This window comes from Linepithema humile, chromosome 3 (genome assembly GCF_040581485.1).
Source record: "Linepithema humile isolate Giens D197 chromosome 3, Lhum_UNIL_v1.0, whole genome shotgun sequence".
NCBI classification, from domain to species: Eukaryota; Metazoa; Arthropoda; class Insecta; order Hymenoptera; family Formicidae; genus Linepithema; species Linepithema humile.
Window position 1 is genome coordinate 30,801,659 of NC_090130.1, and position 14,945 is coordinate 30,816,603.

The 14,945-nt window shown below is 34.6% G+C and overlaps 2 protein-coding genes across 2 annotated transcripts; both read right to left on the bottom strand.

Annotated features, from left to right (window-relative positions):
- LOC105670338 (dentin sialophosphoprotein) lies at positions 1-4,781 on the bottom strand. Its single transcript, XM_012363808.2, has one exon. It carries the CDS (start codon positions 3,530-3,532, stop codon positions 2,879-2,881), a length of 654 nt encoding a protein of 217 aa, XP_012219231.1. The 5' UTR covers positions 3,533-4,781; the 3' UTR covers positions 1-2,878.
- Positions 4,782-11,053: 6,272 nt separating this feature from the next.
- Positions 11,054-12,849, bottom strand: LOC105670380 (Neuropeptide-like precursor 3). Its single transcript, XM_012363883.2, has 2 exons — positions 12,689-12,849; positions 11,054-11,510 (listed from the first exon to the last, which is right to left on the bottom strand). Exons 1-2 carry the CDS (start codon positions 12,698-12,700, stop codon positions 11,283-11,285), a joined length of 240 nt encoding a protein of 79 aa, XP_012219306.2. The 5' UTR covers positions 12,701-12,849; the 3' UTR covers positions 11,054-11,282.
- Between the last annotated feature and the right edge of the window lie 2,096 nt (positions 12,850-14,945).

Consider the following 14,945-nt stretch of genomic DNA (forward strand, 5'->3'; position numbering starts at 1 on the left):
TTGTTAGAATGGAAAACGTTTATTTCAGACTTAAATTATGTCGACATAGACAAAACGATACAAAACATCCAATCCTGAGTAATCAATATCCATCCTTTTTTTTTTTCTATCGTATCATTCTCACCAGACGATTATTATACGCAGTTACATCATCGTACTTATACGTTTACGTAACAATGACAGCCCGAGTGGTAGATATGGTTCTGTCCCTTTCTCTCTCTCCCTAACGCTTCTTTCTCTCTCTCTCTCTCTCTCATATTTTCGCCAATTGATAACATCTAATCGTATAGGGAGTATCTACAAGGCACTAGAGATGAATCGCACAAACGTTCTTTACAGATTTCATTCGTCGCATCCTTTTTCTTCTCTCACAATCGCGAACTCTTGCAAGTATGACTTTTCATTTTTTTTTTTTATCTTTTTCTATTTTGTCCATTTTTTTAAGTCAGTCTTTGCCAGTTGCGAAGAATTTTTTCGGCGCGCAATTGTCGCATATTTTTTATGATAATAATAATAATAATCGCACAAAGCGATTACATCAGTGGCCAATCTCGCCACGCGTAAGGTTAATCAGGCATTAATTAATCAGTTCTCCGTCGCTCTTATGTAACGAAAGAAATAATCATGATGAATATTAACAAGCCACTCGGTTCATATCGCGTTCTCGGTATCAATTTACAATAGTTTTCAGAAAAAAATTTGTAATAATCAATTATTTCCAATCTAATTACGCTGAAAACAAACGTGTGATCCGAGTGAAATAATTTCTAAGTAAATTAAAATTCCGAATGCAAAACTTAACTTTTCTAAATCTAATTAAAAGTTTTTTTTAAATACATTTAGCAATATATCGAATCATATATAAAATTTAAATCACACATATTATTTCTTCTAATTGTAGCTTCGAAGTTACCTTGGCTCGTTAATACGTTTGAAAGCTATGGATATTTGCGAAATGATGAGTCAAGTTCGAAATACCGATATGCTTCGCTTATAATTTTCCACGAAGGATAACGTGAGATCCGCCGCGATTCTTATTCTTACAACGTATGTACATATCTTCTACGTAGATACAATAATCTCGATTCTTGCGCTTTAATACTGTACTATATGAATGAACGATTTCTTATTCGCACAGTCGCAATGGATTGCGCGGAATAACAACTCTCCGTAAACGATATTTTTACACGGGAGATTAGTTCTTTCTGTACAGTATAATCCGCAACTACCACGTGGAAATGTTAAGAACCACTTTTTTTATCTTAGATCTGAAATAATTTTGAGACGTTAATTTTTATTTATTAACTATTGAATTACTCAATTGCGCTATTAATTGAATAATGCATTTCAAGTGAAATTGACTCGAATAGAATGTGATATAGAGTGAACAAAGAGGAAAACGATATCACTATGATTTAAAGGTAAGATAAAAAAATGTATATTTATAAATTATTCTTAATGAGATTCGTTAAGAGTTGCTTACTGTTGTTCGATTTTCTTTATGTTTACACATAAATGTACTCGAAACCACTTGGTGTTAGAGATCTGCGATCTATATGCGTCGATATAATTGACTTCTATCGCGCGATTGTAACGAACCGCGTCTTTCATTGTTAGCGCCGATAAAAGCATAGTGGTGCCGTCACATCACGACGTAACAGCACGATGAATGAACGGACGAGAAGTGCAAACGTGAAATAATTGTCAATCGTTCGCGCGACCTTCAGGTGCCTACGTCAATCCTCGCCGCAACATTAATTTAAACCTTGAAACGGGAGACCCGTTAGAATGCACCTGAAAGGCAGTTGCAATTTTCTCGCGTATTAAACAATACAATACCTTTATGATATCATTCTTATTATTATTATGTGACAACTCTCCGCGTTAAAGATTCATTCAACTTGGAGCAATTTTCGAGTAAACTTTTACTAGTGAAAGATACAATAAAGATAGTGATGTAAATTGATAAAATCCTATGTAGATTTACTAATGTAAATGACAGAGTAATGTAATATTAAATCTATCAGTCTGTACGTATATCGCATGCTAAACACAATCCTGTATATTTAATTGCCGAAGATTTATTCAGACTTGAGGAAAGTATCTAGATGAATTTTGCGAGATTGTGATTATTGGTGTGCATATATATTGAGAAGTATTTCAGCCCTAAACACTCTACGACGATCGATATGAAGGAGATTTGAGTAAAAAGGTTGTACGTTGCAAAAGTATTAGAAACTGCCGTACGGATGATCCTGAATACATGGAAGCTCGATATTTCTCTCCAATTCGGAACTAATTAATAATTTAGAGAATAATTCAAGGAACTGGGCGTTCGTCTATTCTTCGATAGCGCACTGGTGTTCGAGCTACCATTTTTAATAGAAGATAAATGAATTTTTAATGAAAATCTGCTTTTTCCGTGTATCGAGGATCATCTATGTTTAACATGATCGTTGCATATATTTAATCTAATTATCGCCTTTTGAATTCATTATTTTCTCCTTTCTCATCGGTCGACCGCGTTTGAACGAGTTCGCGTGTCGATCCGGCGTTATACCTGACTCATACTACTTTGAGGAAGGAGAATCCGACCGAGTAGGCTCCGGCAGGAATCGCGTAATTGTGTAGCTGAATGAACGGCGAGTGAGAAAGCGGAGGAGGAAATCCATAAAATAGTATTTCGGAAGATATAACGATCCCGCGATTCGCACGCGAATTTCGTAAAAACCGTCGAAACGAGGATATTTTAACGCCGGTACGACGATCGAGATTGAGATCTATCCTTATCCTATTATTCTTAACGTAACTTTTCTCCCTGGCAGGGAGTGTCTTGGTCCTGGCGAACGAAAATTTACGCTGCTCTTCGAGCCAGTATCTATCGATACAGCCCAATTAGATCCTGGCAAGAGTAGGGATGTATCATTTGATGCTGAAGGGCAGAGTTCCGCGGAACCCTCTGCGTTGGCAGACCGGACGGTCCGCGTACGTACACGTACGGCACCGGGCTACGCAGGATCCTCTTGGGACTCTTCTTCGCGTGCTTCTTGCTGTCCTTGCTGCCGCCTTCCCACTTGGACGAAGCGAGCTTCAGGCTCTGAAACGCCCGTCGCAGCGTCTCCGCGGTGGACGACGGCCTCTTCAAGAAGTCGCTGTCGTTGCTGCTGTGCGCTTCTGACGGACTCGAGGAATACGACGAGGGTGAAACGCCGCCGCGACTCCTCGCGTCTTCGGGCGGACTCCAGGTACGCTCGGACGATCTGCTGCCGTCGAGTCGCTCCTGCGACCGCGTCGATCGTCCACGCAACCGCTGCTCCAGCATCCTCGGTGCACAACCGGATCGGCACAGGCGTTCGCCGCTGTTGCGACGCGAGAGACCGCTTCCGGTGCTGCTGTTGCTGCCGCCGCTACTGCATCCGCTGTCAGTGCTACATTCGTCATCGTTGTCGTGTGTGCGAGCGCGATGATGATGATGCTGACGGTGATCGCTTAGATCGGTCAGCCGCGCGGAGTCTTCCATGTCGTTGGACATCCAATGACTTGTTTCACTCGAAAAGTTTCACTTACTTTCCACGTGAAGAAATTCGGAAACAATCCAGGAAAAGGATAAGGCAGAATTCGTATACGATTTCACGATGTGCCTGTATCCTCGCTCGAGTGACGGATTTCCACGCAAAAACACTTGTTACCAGCGGTGTTTCCACGAACTTTGCACACTGTATCGGCTGTATTAATCTCTCGTTCGATCAATTGATCGATGATTCCTGAGACGATAATTAAAATGATCGATCGATTGCTTGTAGATCGCACCCTTCTTGCTTGGGTAGGACGATAATACCTTGCTTACGAGGCTCGCAACTGAGCCAGATGCGCTCGTCGCGCGATCTTTTATACCCTCGCAGGTGAACGCGGGAACGCCGGCGCATGCCTCAGCATCCACGTGAGGGATACCTATACCCTCTTGAAAGAAGATATCAAACAGATCAATGTTAAAAAAAAAAAAACATAAGAAGCTGTACACAATAGAAAAAATATATGTTTGCCGATTGTAAGATCGCTATTTGAGCTGTGCTATAACAGAATTGCGGACTTGTTTATTTCCAAGAAGCTGGTCCTGAAAATTCTATGAATTATTCGCCGATCGGATGCAAATGAGACAACAATATATAATAATAATGCGAATAAGATAAAATATTATCAAAGTAATTAAAAATTAAAACTATCTTTTCGTTAAAATAAAAAAAAATAAATATATGATTAAATTAATGTGTACATTTTAGTGAAATAATTTCAGATTTTTTTTAATTTTTTGGCTGCCAAAAACCTTCATTATCAATACATTTGTTCAGAATGCATAATTTTTCTAAATCAATATTTTCTAATTTTTAGGAAGATCTCTTTTTTCCTTAATATTTTCATGAAATTTCTGATTATCAATATTATATGTATACTTATAAAGATAAGAATTCTTTTTGCGCCGTTTCATTTCATAAATTTCATAAATAATCGATTAATTCACTTATGACAGTGCTATCGATCATATGCTATAATTATACATCACATACAATCGCGCTCGATTTAATATTACAGAATTCTGATTATACACCGCAAGAATAACAATTGCGGCGATCAGATACCCAATCCAATTGCGGCGATCCCGTAACCGATATCCAGAAATATGATGTTAATTTGGTACTGGTATTGGGATGTTGCGCTCTCTCCACTCCTCATGCCTACTGCTCATTCTCTTTTTCTTTTTTTTACTCTCCGCTCTTGCAGTACAGATCTTGGAAACTAGTTACACCGCGGTCATTGAACCCCACCGATCGATGACAAGGGGTGGTTGCACCCACGAGAGACTGCATTTTGGAGAATCAATAGGTGCACATAGCGCTACGATTATTCAGTCACTAGCCGAAAACACTTGTATCGCTTGTGAACTGAGGGGATTATTCGAAAGAAGTTAGCTCTGATAAACGCTATGTCAGATAATGGTTCTTGTAACGATTAAACATTCGCTTGAGAAAAATTGATGAAGAATTTAAGAATTAGCAAACAAAAAAATGTCTTTTGTTTGAACTAAAAATTTGTCAAAAAGTCATTATAAAAAACACAAATATTACAAAAATTTACACAATAACTCGTCTTTCTATATAATCATTATTTTTCAAAAAGTATTTAGTGATCCAGAGCAGCTTTTCGCCGAATTCGGGAGGTCAAACAAATATTCCGAGATATTCTATTAATAGTGATATATTATATATAAGTATTTATTAATGAGAATTCCGATTTTAATTTTTCCTATTTCTGTGCCCAGAATCTATTATGCATACGAAAATCGGAACAGAGATTTTAATCCTATTTGGATAAGGACGTATTTCACTGTATAAATACAGTGCACGTGGATGAGAACGTGATGACGCGTGACGATTTTTTTCTATAGCATTCACGCGGAATTAACACGCGGCAAGTAACATGATATGGGATGCTGGTCTACCACCGCTACCAATCTTGTTATCTGACTTAAAGTAAGAAGATAGTTATTTGATTGAAGTTAATTGAAGTAATCTGATATAGATAGTCATTTAACAAAATACCTATAATTATATATATAGTGAAGAAAAGTAAAAAAGTAAATAAACATTTTCAATTAATTTGGAAATAAACAAATACATTTCATTATTTTTTGATTTTCTCTAATGTTGTATCTAGATCAAAGGAGAAGATAAATACGCAATTGTGCGATGCCAAGTGCAAAAATATTGTTAATACAATCGTGAGTGATGAGATAAGATTTGTCATTAAATAAAAATTTTTTTAAATATATTGCAAACAAAATTTATTATCAAATATAATTAATTATGATACATAATGTTGTAATGTCTCGTTGTGTACATATTGTAATTGTTTATCTCTCGCATTCCTCACAAGGACTACTTTCGCGCAATTGATTACGCCAAAGGACGACATGCTTGCATTCGCGTAACGACAGAAAAGATTATTGTTGGAGAACTTATTCTTGCATAACGAAGAGTACAATTGACATAAACACTTTATCTGTTATACAATTATATCAATTGTACAATTGTAGCAGAATTCTATTATATAATCAAACTTGATTATCATTCTCTCGAACCAATCACTCTCTTCTCCCTTTTCCCTTCGAAAAATAATAGGGATCTAATATCCAGGCTATTTCCTATCCCTATTACATTAATCAATTAATCAGCTTTGTTAATAGGCATTGTTAAGCATTATGTGGTAATCACGACGCAGAAGAATTTTTAATATTAATTGCATTTAAAATGTGTAAAACCGCGGTTTACAAAATTAATATAAAATTCAACCCGCTAATAGAAGTCACAAAAAAATCTTAAATAAAAATCTTTAAATTAAATAAATAAAATCTATATAAATAGAATCGCAAATTAATCATTTTTAAGATACACAATTTTTTAGTTTGTAAATTACATTCTTTGTATTGTATATACTGTGCACATAATTATTGTTCACGTAAAATGCGTCACATGATTAGCATTTTCTGCAACCAAAATTTTTTTAAAACTAATGTGTAAAATTCTTTCGAATACTTTTTTCCATTTTTACTGTCGTTACTGTTTTAGATTTTTCTGCGTCTGACACATATTTATCGAAAATGACTCGATTTCTCAAAGAATAGATTGACGAACTGTTGTAAACACGCAATTGAGATTAAGTAGTTATGTCTTCTTTGTGGAAGAACTTCATTATACAAGCAAGCTATTAAATTCATGTTATTGTTTGCACATAAAGCAAGATTTTAAAAACATTCAAACAAATTCTTATAAGCAAGAAGAAAGATGATATTGTAGAAAGCAACAAATTTACGATTTTGGAATAATACGATAACTAGAAATAAGTAATCAGCGAATGAAATCGAAAAGTACTACCGAACGTGTAAAAAGATAAGTTATTTTATTAATAATAAATTTTCGATTATTAAACTACTATCTGGAGACGTCGGCGTAAATGAGAGAGTAGTTAAAAACTTTACTTATATCTTATTCATTATATATATATACTCGCGCGATACATTGATCTTACGTGTGGAATTTCTTGATATCTTCATTTCACACCACTACGTAATTTATCTCACTTTATCTTACGTGGAAATAATCAATTTACTATCTAACATTTTTATTTAATGTAAAAATAAATTTAGCATTTATTGGCTGCATAGCAAAACACAGAAATATTCAGATATCTACATATTAATGTTATTATCTAAAAAAAACTCTTGGGTCACTGAATTTAACTTCGGCAAATTAAGCATAAATATCACAAGGGAAAGCCAAAAAGTAACCTTAATATTTAAAGGTTACCTTAATATAACCTTAACATTTCCCTTTTTATTGCCATATTAAGGTTACTTTTTACCTCTTCTTCGTATTTACAAATAATTAAGTGCAGTAGACCTTTCTACATTTTATAGTCTACCGTTTTATATTTTATTTACATAAGTATACGTACATGTCATGATGAGAGCATATATCAAACATCTGCGAGACGCAAAGCACAGAAGATTTATTTTTGTTGCATGTCGCTACGTCAATATTTCGCCGAGTTATAACGTTCCAAAAATCCAGCACGAGCGCACCATTTACGAGTGTATGCATGCATACATGTGCGCGCATTATGTAATATTGCACAGATCAGATGATCAGCTGATCAATAATAGGGAAAGTTGGGACTTCGTAGAGCACTGACCTGCGTAAACACATGACTCTATCTTCGGTTGACTTCGATCTACAGGTCGGGATCACTCGGAAAGTGCAGTCGATGCTCGACCGTTGATCAGAGTCGATAGAAAAGTGGAAAAAAGTGTCATCTGAAAACTGAGATTACTCTTTATTAGTCCAGAATCGTTTATCTCAAGTAAGTGATTTACAAAATATTGTTATTTAATTACAAAGATGGACATGTAACCCTTTCGTTATGGATTATAAAAATATAAAACAGTTGCTATCAGCCGGCGCGCCGAATTTATAGGTTAGAATAGAATAGACTTATTATACGTGATTTAATGTCAAACACAACCGTGTCTCTTGAGACACAGTCTCGTAATCGCAACGAATATCGTTTAGACATCGTATTTATACGCTTTGCAGCTGCAGAATGTGCCTTTGAATTGCATATGTTTTCCGTACCGAAAGGATTAAAAGTTTCATGCGTCATGTAGCAAGACTTAACAATAGTTTTGAAAATCTTGTCTTTATTGTTTATTGCAAGATTTATAAAACCGCTCTCGTAATTGTAACTATTACGTTACGATTATGTATATTATTATGTTTTGCTTATATGACGTGAATTATGTAAAGTATTCACGTTCCAAGAATAGCAAATCTTGTCTATGCGTAATAAATTGGATTAATTAAAACAACGATGCATAACAGAACGTAAGCGTAACAGGATCTATTATGTATATTTGTACACAAAGCACATTTGCACATGTATTTATTATTACAGAAATGATATAACGCACATGTTTCGAAATAATTTACGACAACGTTTATTATAAAATAATCTTTAACGAAGGATTGAATGAAGTGTGTCCAAAATATCTGTAATTTGTTAGTGTTATTTGTAAAGATAAACTTTAATAGTTGCACAATATATAATTAATCGAAGCTTCCCATATTTTTGTAATTTACTCAGAATCTTGCATAATTGTACTCTTGATATAGAATTTCTGTGTTTACTTGCGAAAATCTTTACAGATAAATCTTTCGACCATCAAATGTCCTTTCCGTTGTGGCTGCCAGTCGCAATCCGCAATAATAGGTCAATGCTTTAGCAAGTTAATTGTTATGTTAACTGAATGTTATTATGTTAATTAGATGCTTGGGTCGTTCGGAATGCTTCGTCATAAAAGCCAATTATTAGAACACTCTGCTTTGTTATGTAACGCTAAATTAGCGTATGTTCCCACCGACACATTGTGAGATTGGCTTTAGATTTGCATGTATTAGTACACGAGGAAAGCGTAAACAAACGTTTTTTTTTTGTTTTTCTTTTTGCGCTAATGAAACTTCAGCTAACATACGTGACGACATTCAAAACAATGACCCAAGTTAATAATTCTAATCATTGACATATTTTTCATATATAAATATTTGAATATTTCATTATTCTTATTTAATTATTCTATAAATACAATTTGTAATTTTCACATAATTATCTCACACAAATTACAAAATCCGTTCATTTTTGCTTTAGACATCTTCTAAATCTTTTTCTTCTTTGTCTTAACATTCAAGGTTTTTTTTTTTCAATTATACGAGTATTGCATTGTTTCGCTAATTTAAATTCATCTTCGACAAAATAAATTGGGGAATTGCGCGTTTCACATTCTGTGAATCTTCGAATGACCTCCGATTAACATTATGCGCCGTACACGCCAATTAGTCTTGAAGAACGCTCGTGAACGCTTGAGCAGCATGAATGAAACGATTAATGTTGGTGCTACGTCTACGCCCGATCCTTATATAATCATATTTATAAAATAATAACAAAACATGACAACAGTTACAACAATTGCACGTCGTAACAGTTCTTTTGCAACACATTATCGTTAACGAGTATTATAAAATAGAATTATATTGCGCCGGTCAGAGGTGACTTTGTCTCACGAGTGAATAAAAAAGTATGACCTTATTTATTCGTATTTCCATAATCTTTTTGTTGAATTAATTAGTTTTCTTGACATTGAACAGTACGGAGACTTTTATTCGTTCCGATTCGCAACATTACCCCCCGTAGTACAATTCAGCGTCATCTGATATAATTTAATTTCGCTTGTCGTATTTGCAATTCAGTGTGCGAAATGTATGAAAGCAGAGTAGTTTCGACACTTTTATACAATGTAGTAACATTACGAAAACTTTGTTCGAGCAGTTGAAGCTTTAACTGCGTATATATTAATACATGCAGTAATCAATTGCGGAATAATGATCTGATTTTATTTTCTTTTGATACAAGAAAAAAATTTTCGATTATACACCGTATTATGATACATCCTTTGTGTAACATATATATTATGAGAGATAGTATATAATATCACGTATCTTTCCTTTGGGCATTTGTATTTATGAATTTATATTACATCTCAAACTGAATGAAGTCTTTGAAGTCTATTAACTCATCGTATTTACCGTACATGTGTTATATAGCTCGACAACTTTATTTCCGTCTATTCGATTTTGCTCCACATGTGTGAGCTATCTCAAAGGACTTCTCGAAATAATGCATTGATGTAAGCCGCAGTGACGCGTTCTTATACGTCATCAATGATCCTTTACAATACGCGCGCACTATATATTCGACAATATTACAATACGCGCCAGCCCACGCATCTATCTGACGCCTATGTCTCTGTGATTGAACCGATTAGGTCAAGTCTTAATAAAATTAATATTTTATTTTAAAAGTGCACAAACGTTTAACACGTTTCTCGGTATTATAAATTCAAAAATTCAATTCTTTTTCGAAAATAAATTTAACGAATCCAATGAATCTAGATGTTGTATATGTGTTACCATTAGAATCCGAAATCAATTAACACTAGAATTAACTGATCAAAATAAGTATCATCTAATGCCTGTAGTTAAAACTAGTTGGAATTAAATTAAATTTATTGTTATTAGTTGAAACTATAATTTATTGTTTCTCGGTTAGAACTAAACCCTAATAATGAACCCTATATTTGCATATTTTCTTTTTTAATAAAGATTTAAGATACTTTAAAATTATTTATTTATTCTGTTTTAAATTACCTAGTAATCCCATTTTATTTCTATTTCAAATACCAATAAATTATAATCGATAAATTTTTGATAAAACAGGCATTATGTAATACTTACGTAATACTACTAGTTTTGACTAATTAATTCTAATTTTAACTGACTTTGAATTAAACGATAATACATATACAAAACGAAAACAGTTTTTTAACCGTGTTATCATATAACAAATAGAACTTAGATGAAAGGTGTGATCAAGTAAGAAACGCATAGAATGCTTTAAAGCAGCTTTATTCATTCTAAATCTTATGCGAATGTGGAGTTATCCGAATGGATGGTGAAAAAGAAGAAGGGGAATGAAGAGGGTAAACCGCGAGGGAATCGGTGATTGATTTTTTGGGAAAGATTTTGCGGCGGCGCAGATCGATTAATTAATTGATGAAGTGTCCATGGAAATTGGTCCTTGATCTCTGGATATGCCTGGTCTTCCTGCGATGGTGCCGATTAGGCGATGTAAGCGTAACTTTTATACGCGTACGGTAGAGCCGGGATCGCCGAGTACGCGCTGTAAGTCGGCAAGCTGTAAGCGTTGTAAGCCAATGGTGCGGAGACAATGGGTGCACTGTAGGATGTCACAAGCGGGGCGCCGATGATCGCACCGGGGGCTGGGGCGGGTGCGGGCGCGGGTGCGGGCGCGGCAGCAGCGAACGCCAAGCAAGCGATAAAGCAAAGCTGTAACAAAAATATTTCCATCATATTAGTAACAATGACAATAATAGCCATTTAACCTCTTAAATACATGGCTTGACAATACAGATTTACAGAAACTCAAAGAAAGATCATTGCAATAAATTTAAATTGACTATCGATGATGGCCTGAAAATTTCTCTAATAATTTTCTAAAAAATATTAAAATTTTATTCAACGTTTTAGGAATATTATTAAAAAATAAATATTAGAGAATCTCAAAAATTGAATTGCTTGCGATTAAAAATATTAATGATTTCTGCTTTATAAAAAATGAAAACGATGAAATCTGTGAAATGCGTTTCGGGTTTGTAATTTATTCGAGTTTTAACATAATCAATATTGAATTTGTTTTCTCTTGGATTTTTACTTTTTTATATTTTATATATATTTTTTTTATACTTAAACAATTGAGACAAAGAACATATTATGCTTTTTAATACATAGAACTCTTGCTTGCTTCTAAAAGCCTGCTTTCGCAAAAATGAGCAAATCTACGAAGCAAAGATTGCTTGTATTTTACAAATAGAAATTAAGAATACTCAATACGTACCCTCGTAAAGATATATCTCCGTATTTTTCAACTTATCGCTAAATTGAAAAAAATGCCAGATGTTAAATAACACAAGTACGATAAATTTGAACAAACTTATCGCGCGCTTTTCCCAAGTTATACTTTGCGTCGAAAAATAGATACGACTAGCGAACACACAATTCTCTATCAGAGATATATAAATAGATAGATATTTTATTTAACTCTGGAATAAAATCCTTTAAGACACACGATGCATTCTTACAGAGTAGAAAAAATACACAGAATCTATATTATATTTACACAGAATCATGTCTATCAATAATTTTATGTAACAAAGAAACATTTGAAAAATCAAAATGCATACATACAAAACACCTATCACTGATATACATTTTGTTTATTCTAATTTTTCAAAAATATTTCTCGTATTACATGGTACATAAAATTATATAAGTAAAATTCCATCTCTGTCCGGAATTATAGATTATTCAAAGTGGACTTTAGTACGCGAAGACTCACGATGAAGCACATTTTCGAGATGTGAGACAAGTATGTACATGAATAATAGAGATATCGCGAATGATAAATGGATAGACGTTGATCTCTTCCGAGATCATAGTTGACTTACCAACTTGAACATCTTGAAGCTCGTGTGTTCGTCTGGCTTGTGCAGTCAGTCACGATAATACGCCAAAATACAACGTACCGCGTCTTATATAGGAGCAAGGAATCCCTGTATGCCGGATACACCGAGCCACTTTACTCTCTCGCCATCCCTGCCTCCCTCCAGCCCCCCTTTTGCACCTCCTTAGCGCGCCTTCGTGGAGGGCGTCGCCTTGTCACGGGAACACGCGCGCACTACGCCGCAAGAGAGATTTCTTCTTTTTCCGCTTCTTTCTTTATTCGGGCGGCAGCCGACCAATGGAACTTTGTTAAAGAAACCGTGCATTAACACGGGGCTGCGGGGAGAAGAGTAGGCCGTGATGATCCCTCAAGGTTGTCCGTGGTGACCAGGCGTGGTCGGACTGCTCTCCTTTTCTGTCTTGGAATACCAGCGAATCTTTGAATACACGCCACAAGAGATTCTCGACAAGTAAACCTGTTGTATGTTACAGAGTATACCTAACTCATCTGTACTCGTAAATGATTGTCAAATAATATCAGCATTCAAAGCAAACCTCATTTTGCGAACGGAATATTAAATTTCACGAATAAATTTCTTAAAGAGAATTACGGGGATTAGATGTAATTAATTAGTAAAATTTGAGACAAATATTTAATCCACTTGACATTTGGATGCTAAACATTTGACATTTGGATGTGTTTCAGTTAACTTTACAGTTGATTTTACTTAACAGAATATGAATTTAAAAAATTGATAGAGATGATGAGAGCGGTTGCAAAGTAGCGATAATGAGCTTTTTTCTGGCAAAGTGTGTTTGCTAAGAAAATATACACAAATTGATGAAAGAATCTGTCGTTAAAAAATAATGCGCGAAAAAAGAAGCGTGACATTTTATGTATTATTACCTAGAAGGTGGCTTTCGGAGTTTTTTTACGACGCAATACAGGGTTATAGGTGAAGGCATTTGATATGCACCCACGCCTGTATCGTACATATTGATTTGATTGAAACAGCCTAGCTTTAGTTCGGAACTTCCAATAAACGCCGTTCTTCGAACGTTCACCTATGAACTTTATAGGCGCAAGCTATCATGTCGTCGGTCTGATGGGCATAGTTTGCGGGGTTAAGCACCCTCTGAGAATACGTCGAGATTTTCGATATAATAAAAAGGTTCCTTTTCGCAACGCTCACATCATTTGATATTTGTGATGCGTTAAATATTTAGAATATCTTTTTTATTCGCGCAGAACGTTGTACTGAATAAAGATATATACATTTAAAAAATATATCTTCTATTTCTAAAAGTATAGACTAGAATAAACGTCAGGTTTTAAATGTATAAAATTGCATTACTTAAAGACTGAAAAACTATACTCTTAATTATCTGCGTTTTTAATTCCGCATTTCTATTGCTTGTGATTGTTAGTGCATATCATTATATATTACGAAAGAGATTTTTATAGGTTAATATCTTTTACAAAATTCCTCTCCCTCGATCGCTCTCGCCGATTGTGGCATCTTGCAGATCGTTATTTATACTACGATTCTTCAATCGTGCCGTATTATTAAAAAAACACGAGACGTTATATAAAAGCGTGCACTTCAGTTGACAAATCAAATGATGCATCTCCCGACTATAATGGCATATAAAAATTGTCACGTTTCACAGTTTGTGACTCAACAGTTTTATTCACTTAAGCGGGAGATGAAAATAATCGAAATAACCGTTTATCCTTGGAATTTTAATGTAACGACAGGGTATTAATTCGCCTTCGGCATGTTTTATCGGTTGCAACCGCAAACAGTTGTCACGCAAAAGGGAACGCAATTTTATTTCGATTTTTCTAGTGACCTTTGCGATCAACTAGGCTTTTTATTAATCCCATTTTCGTTTCTATTAATCCGCCTTTTAAACTCGCCTCTCTTTCTTTTACTCCCGTTTGATTTTCCTTTGGCTTTATGCGTTATAAATAATAAAATGCTTAATTGTCAATTGATATAAAAATTGTAAAGCTGTTTGAAAGAATTCCTATTTGTTTCTCTTTGTAGATTTTTTCATATTTTTTAATGCATTTTTTTTAATTAATAATTTTGTATGTGTAAAAACCAGAAGTTTGAAAATAAAATGTTATTAATGTCTTCTGTTTAATCTATTTCTGTTTTTAACAGTTTGACAATAAAATCGAATATTAAATTTTCGTAAGAAAAATGAAAACCGATATAACAATGCAAGCGTGAAACGAACGGAAATCGAGTCGCA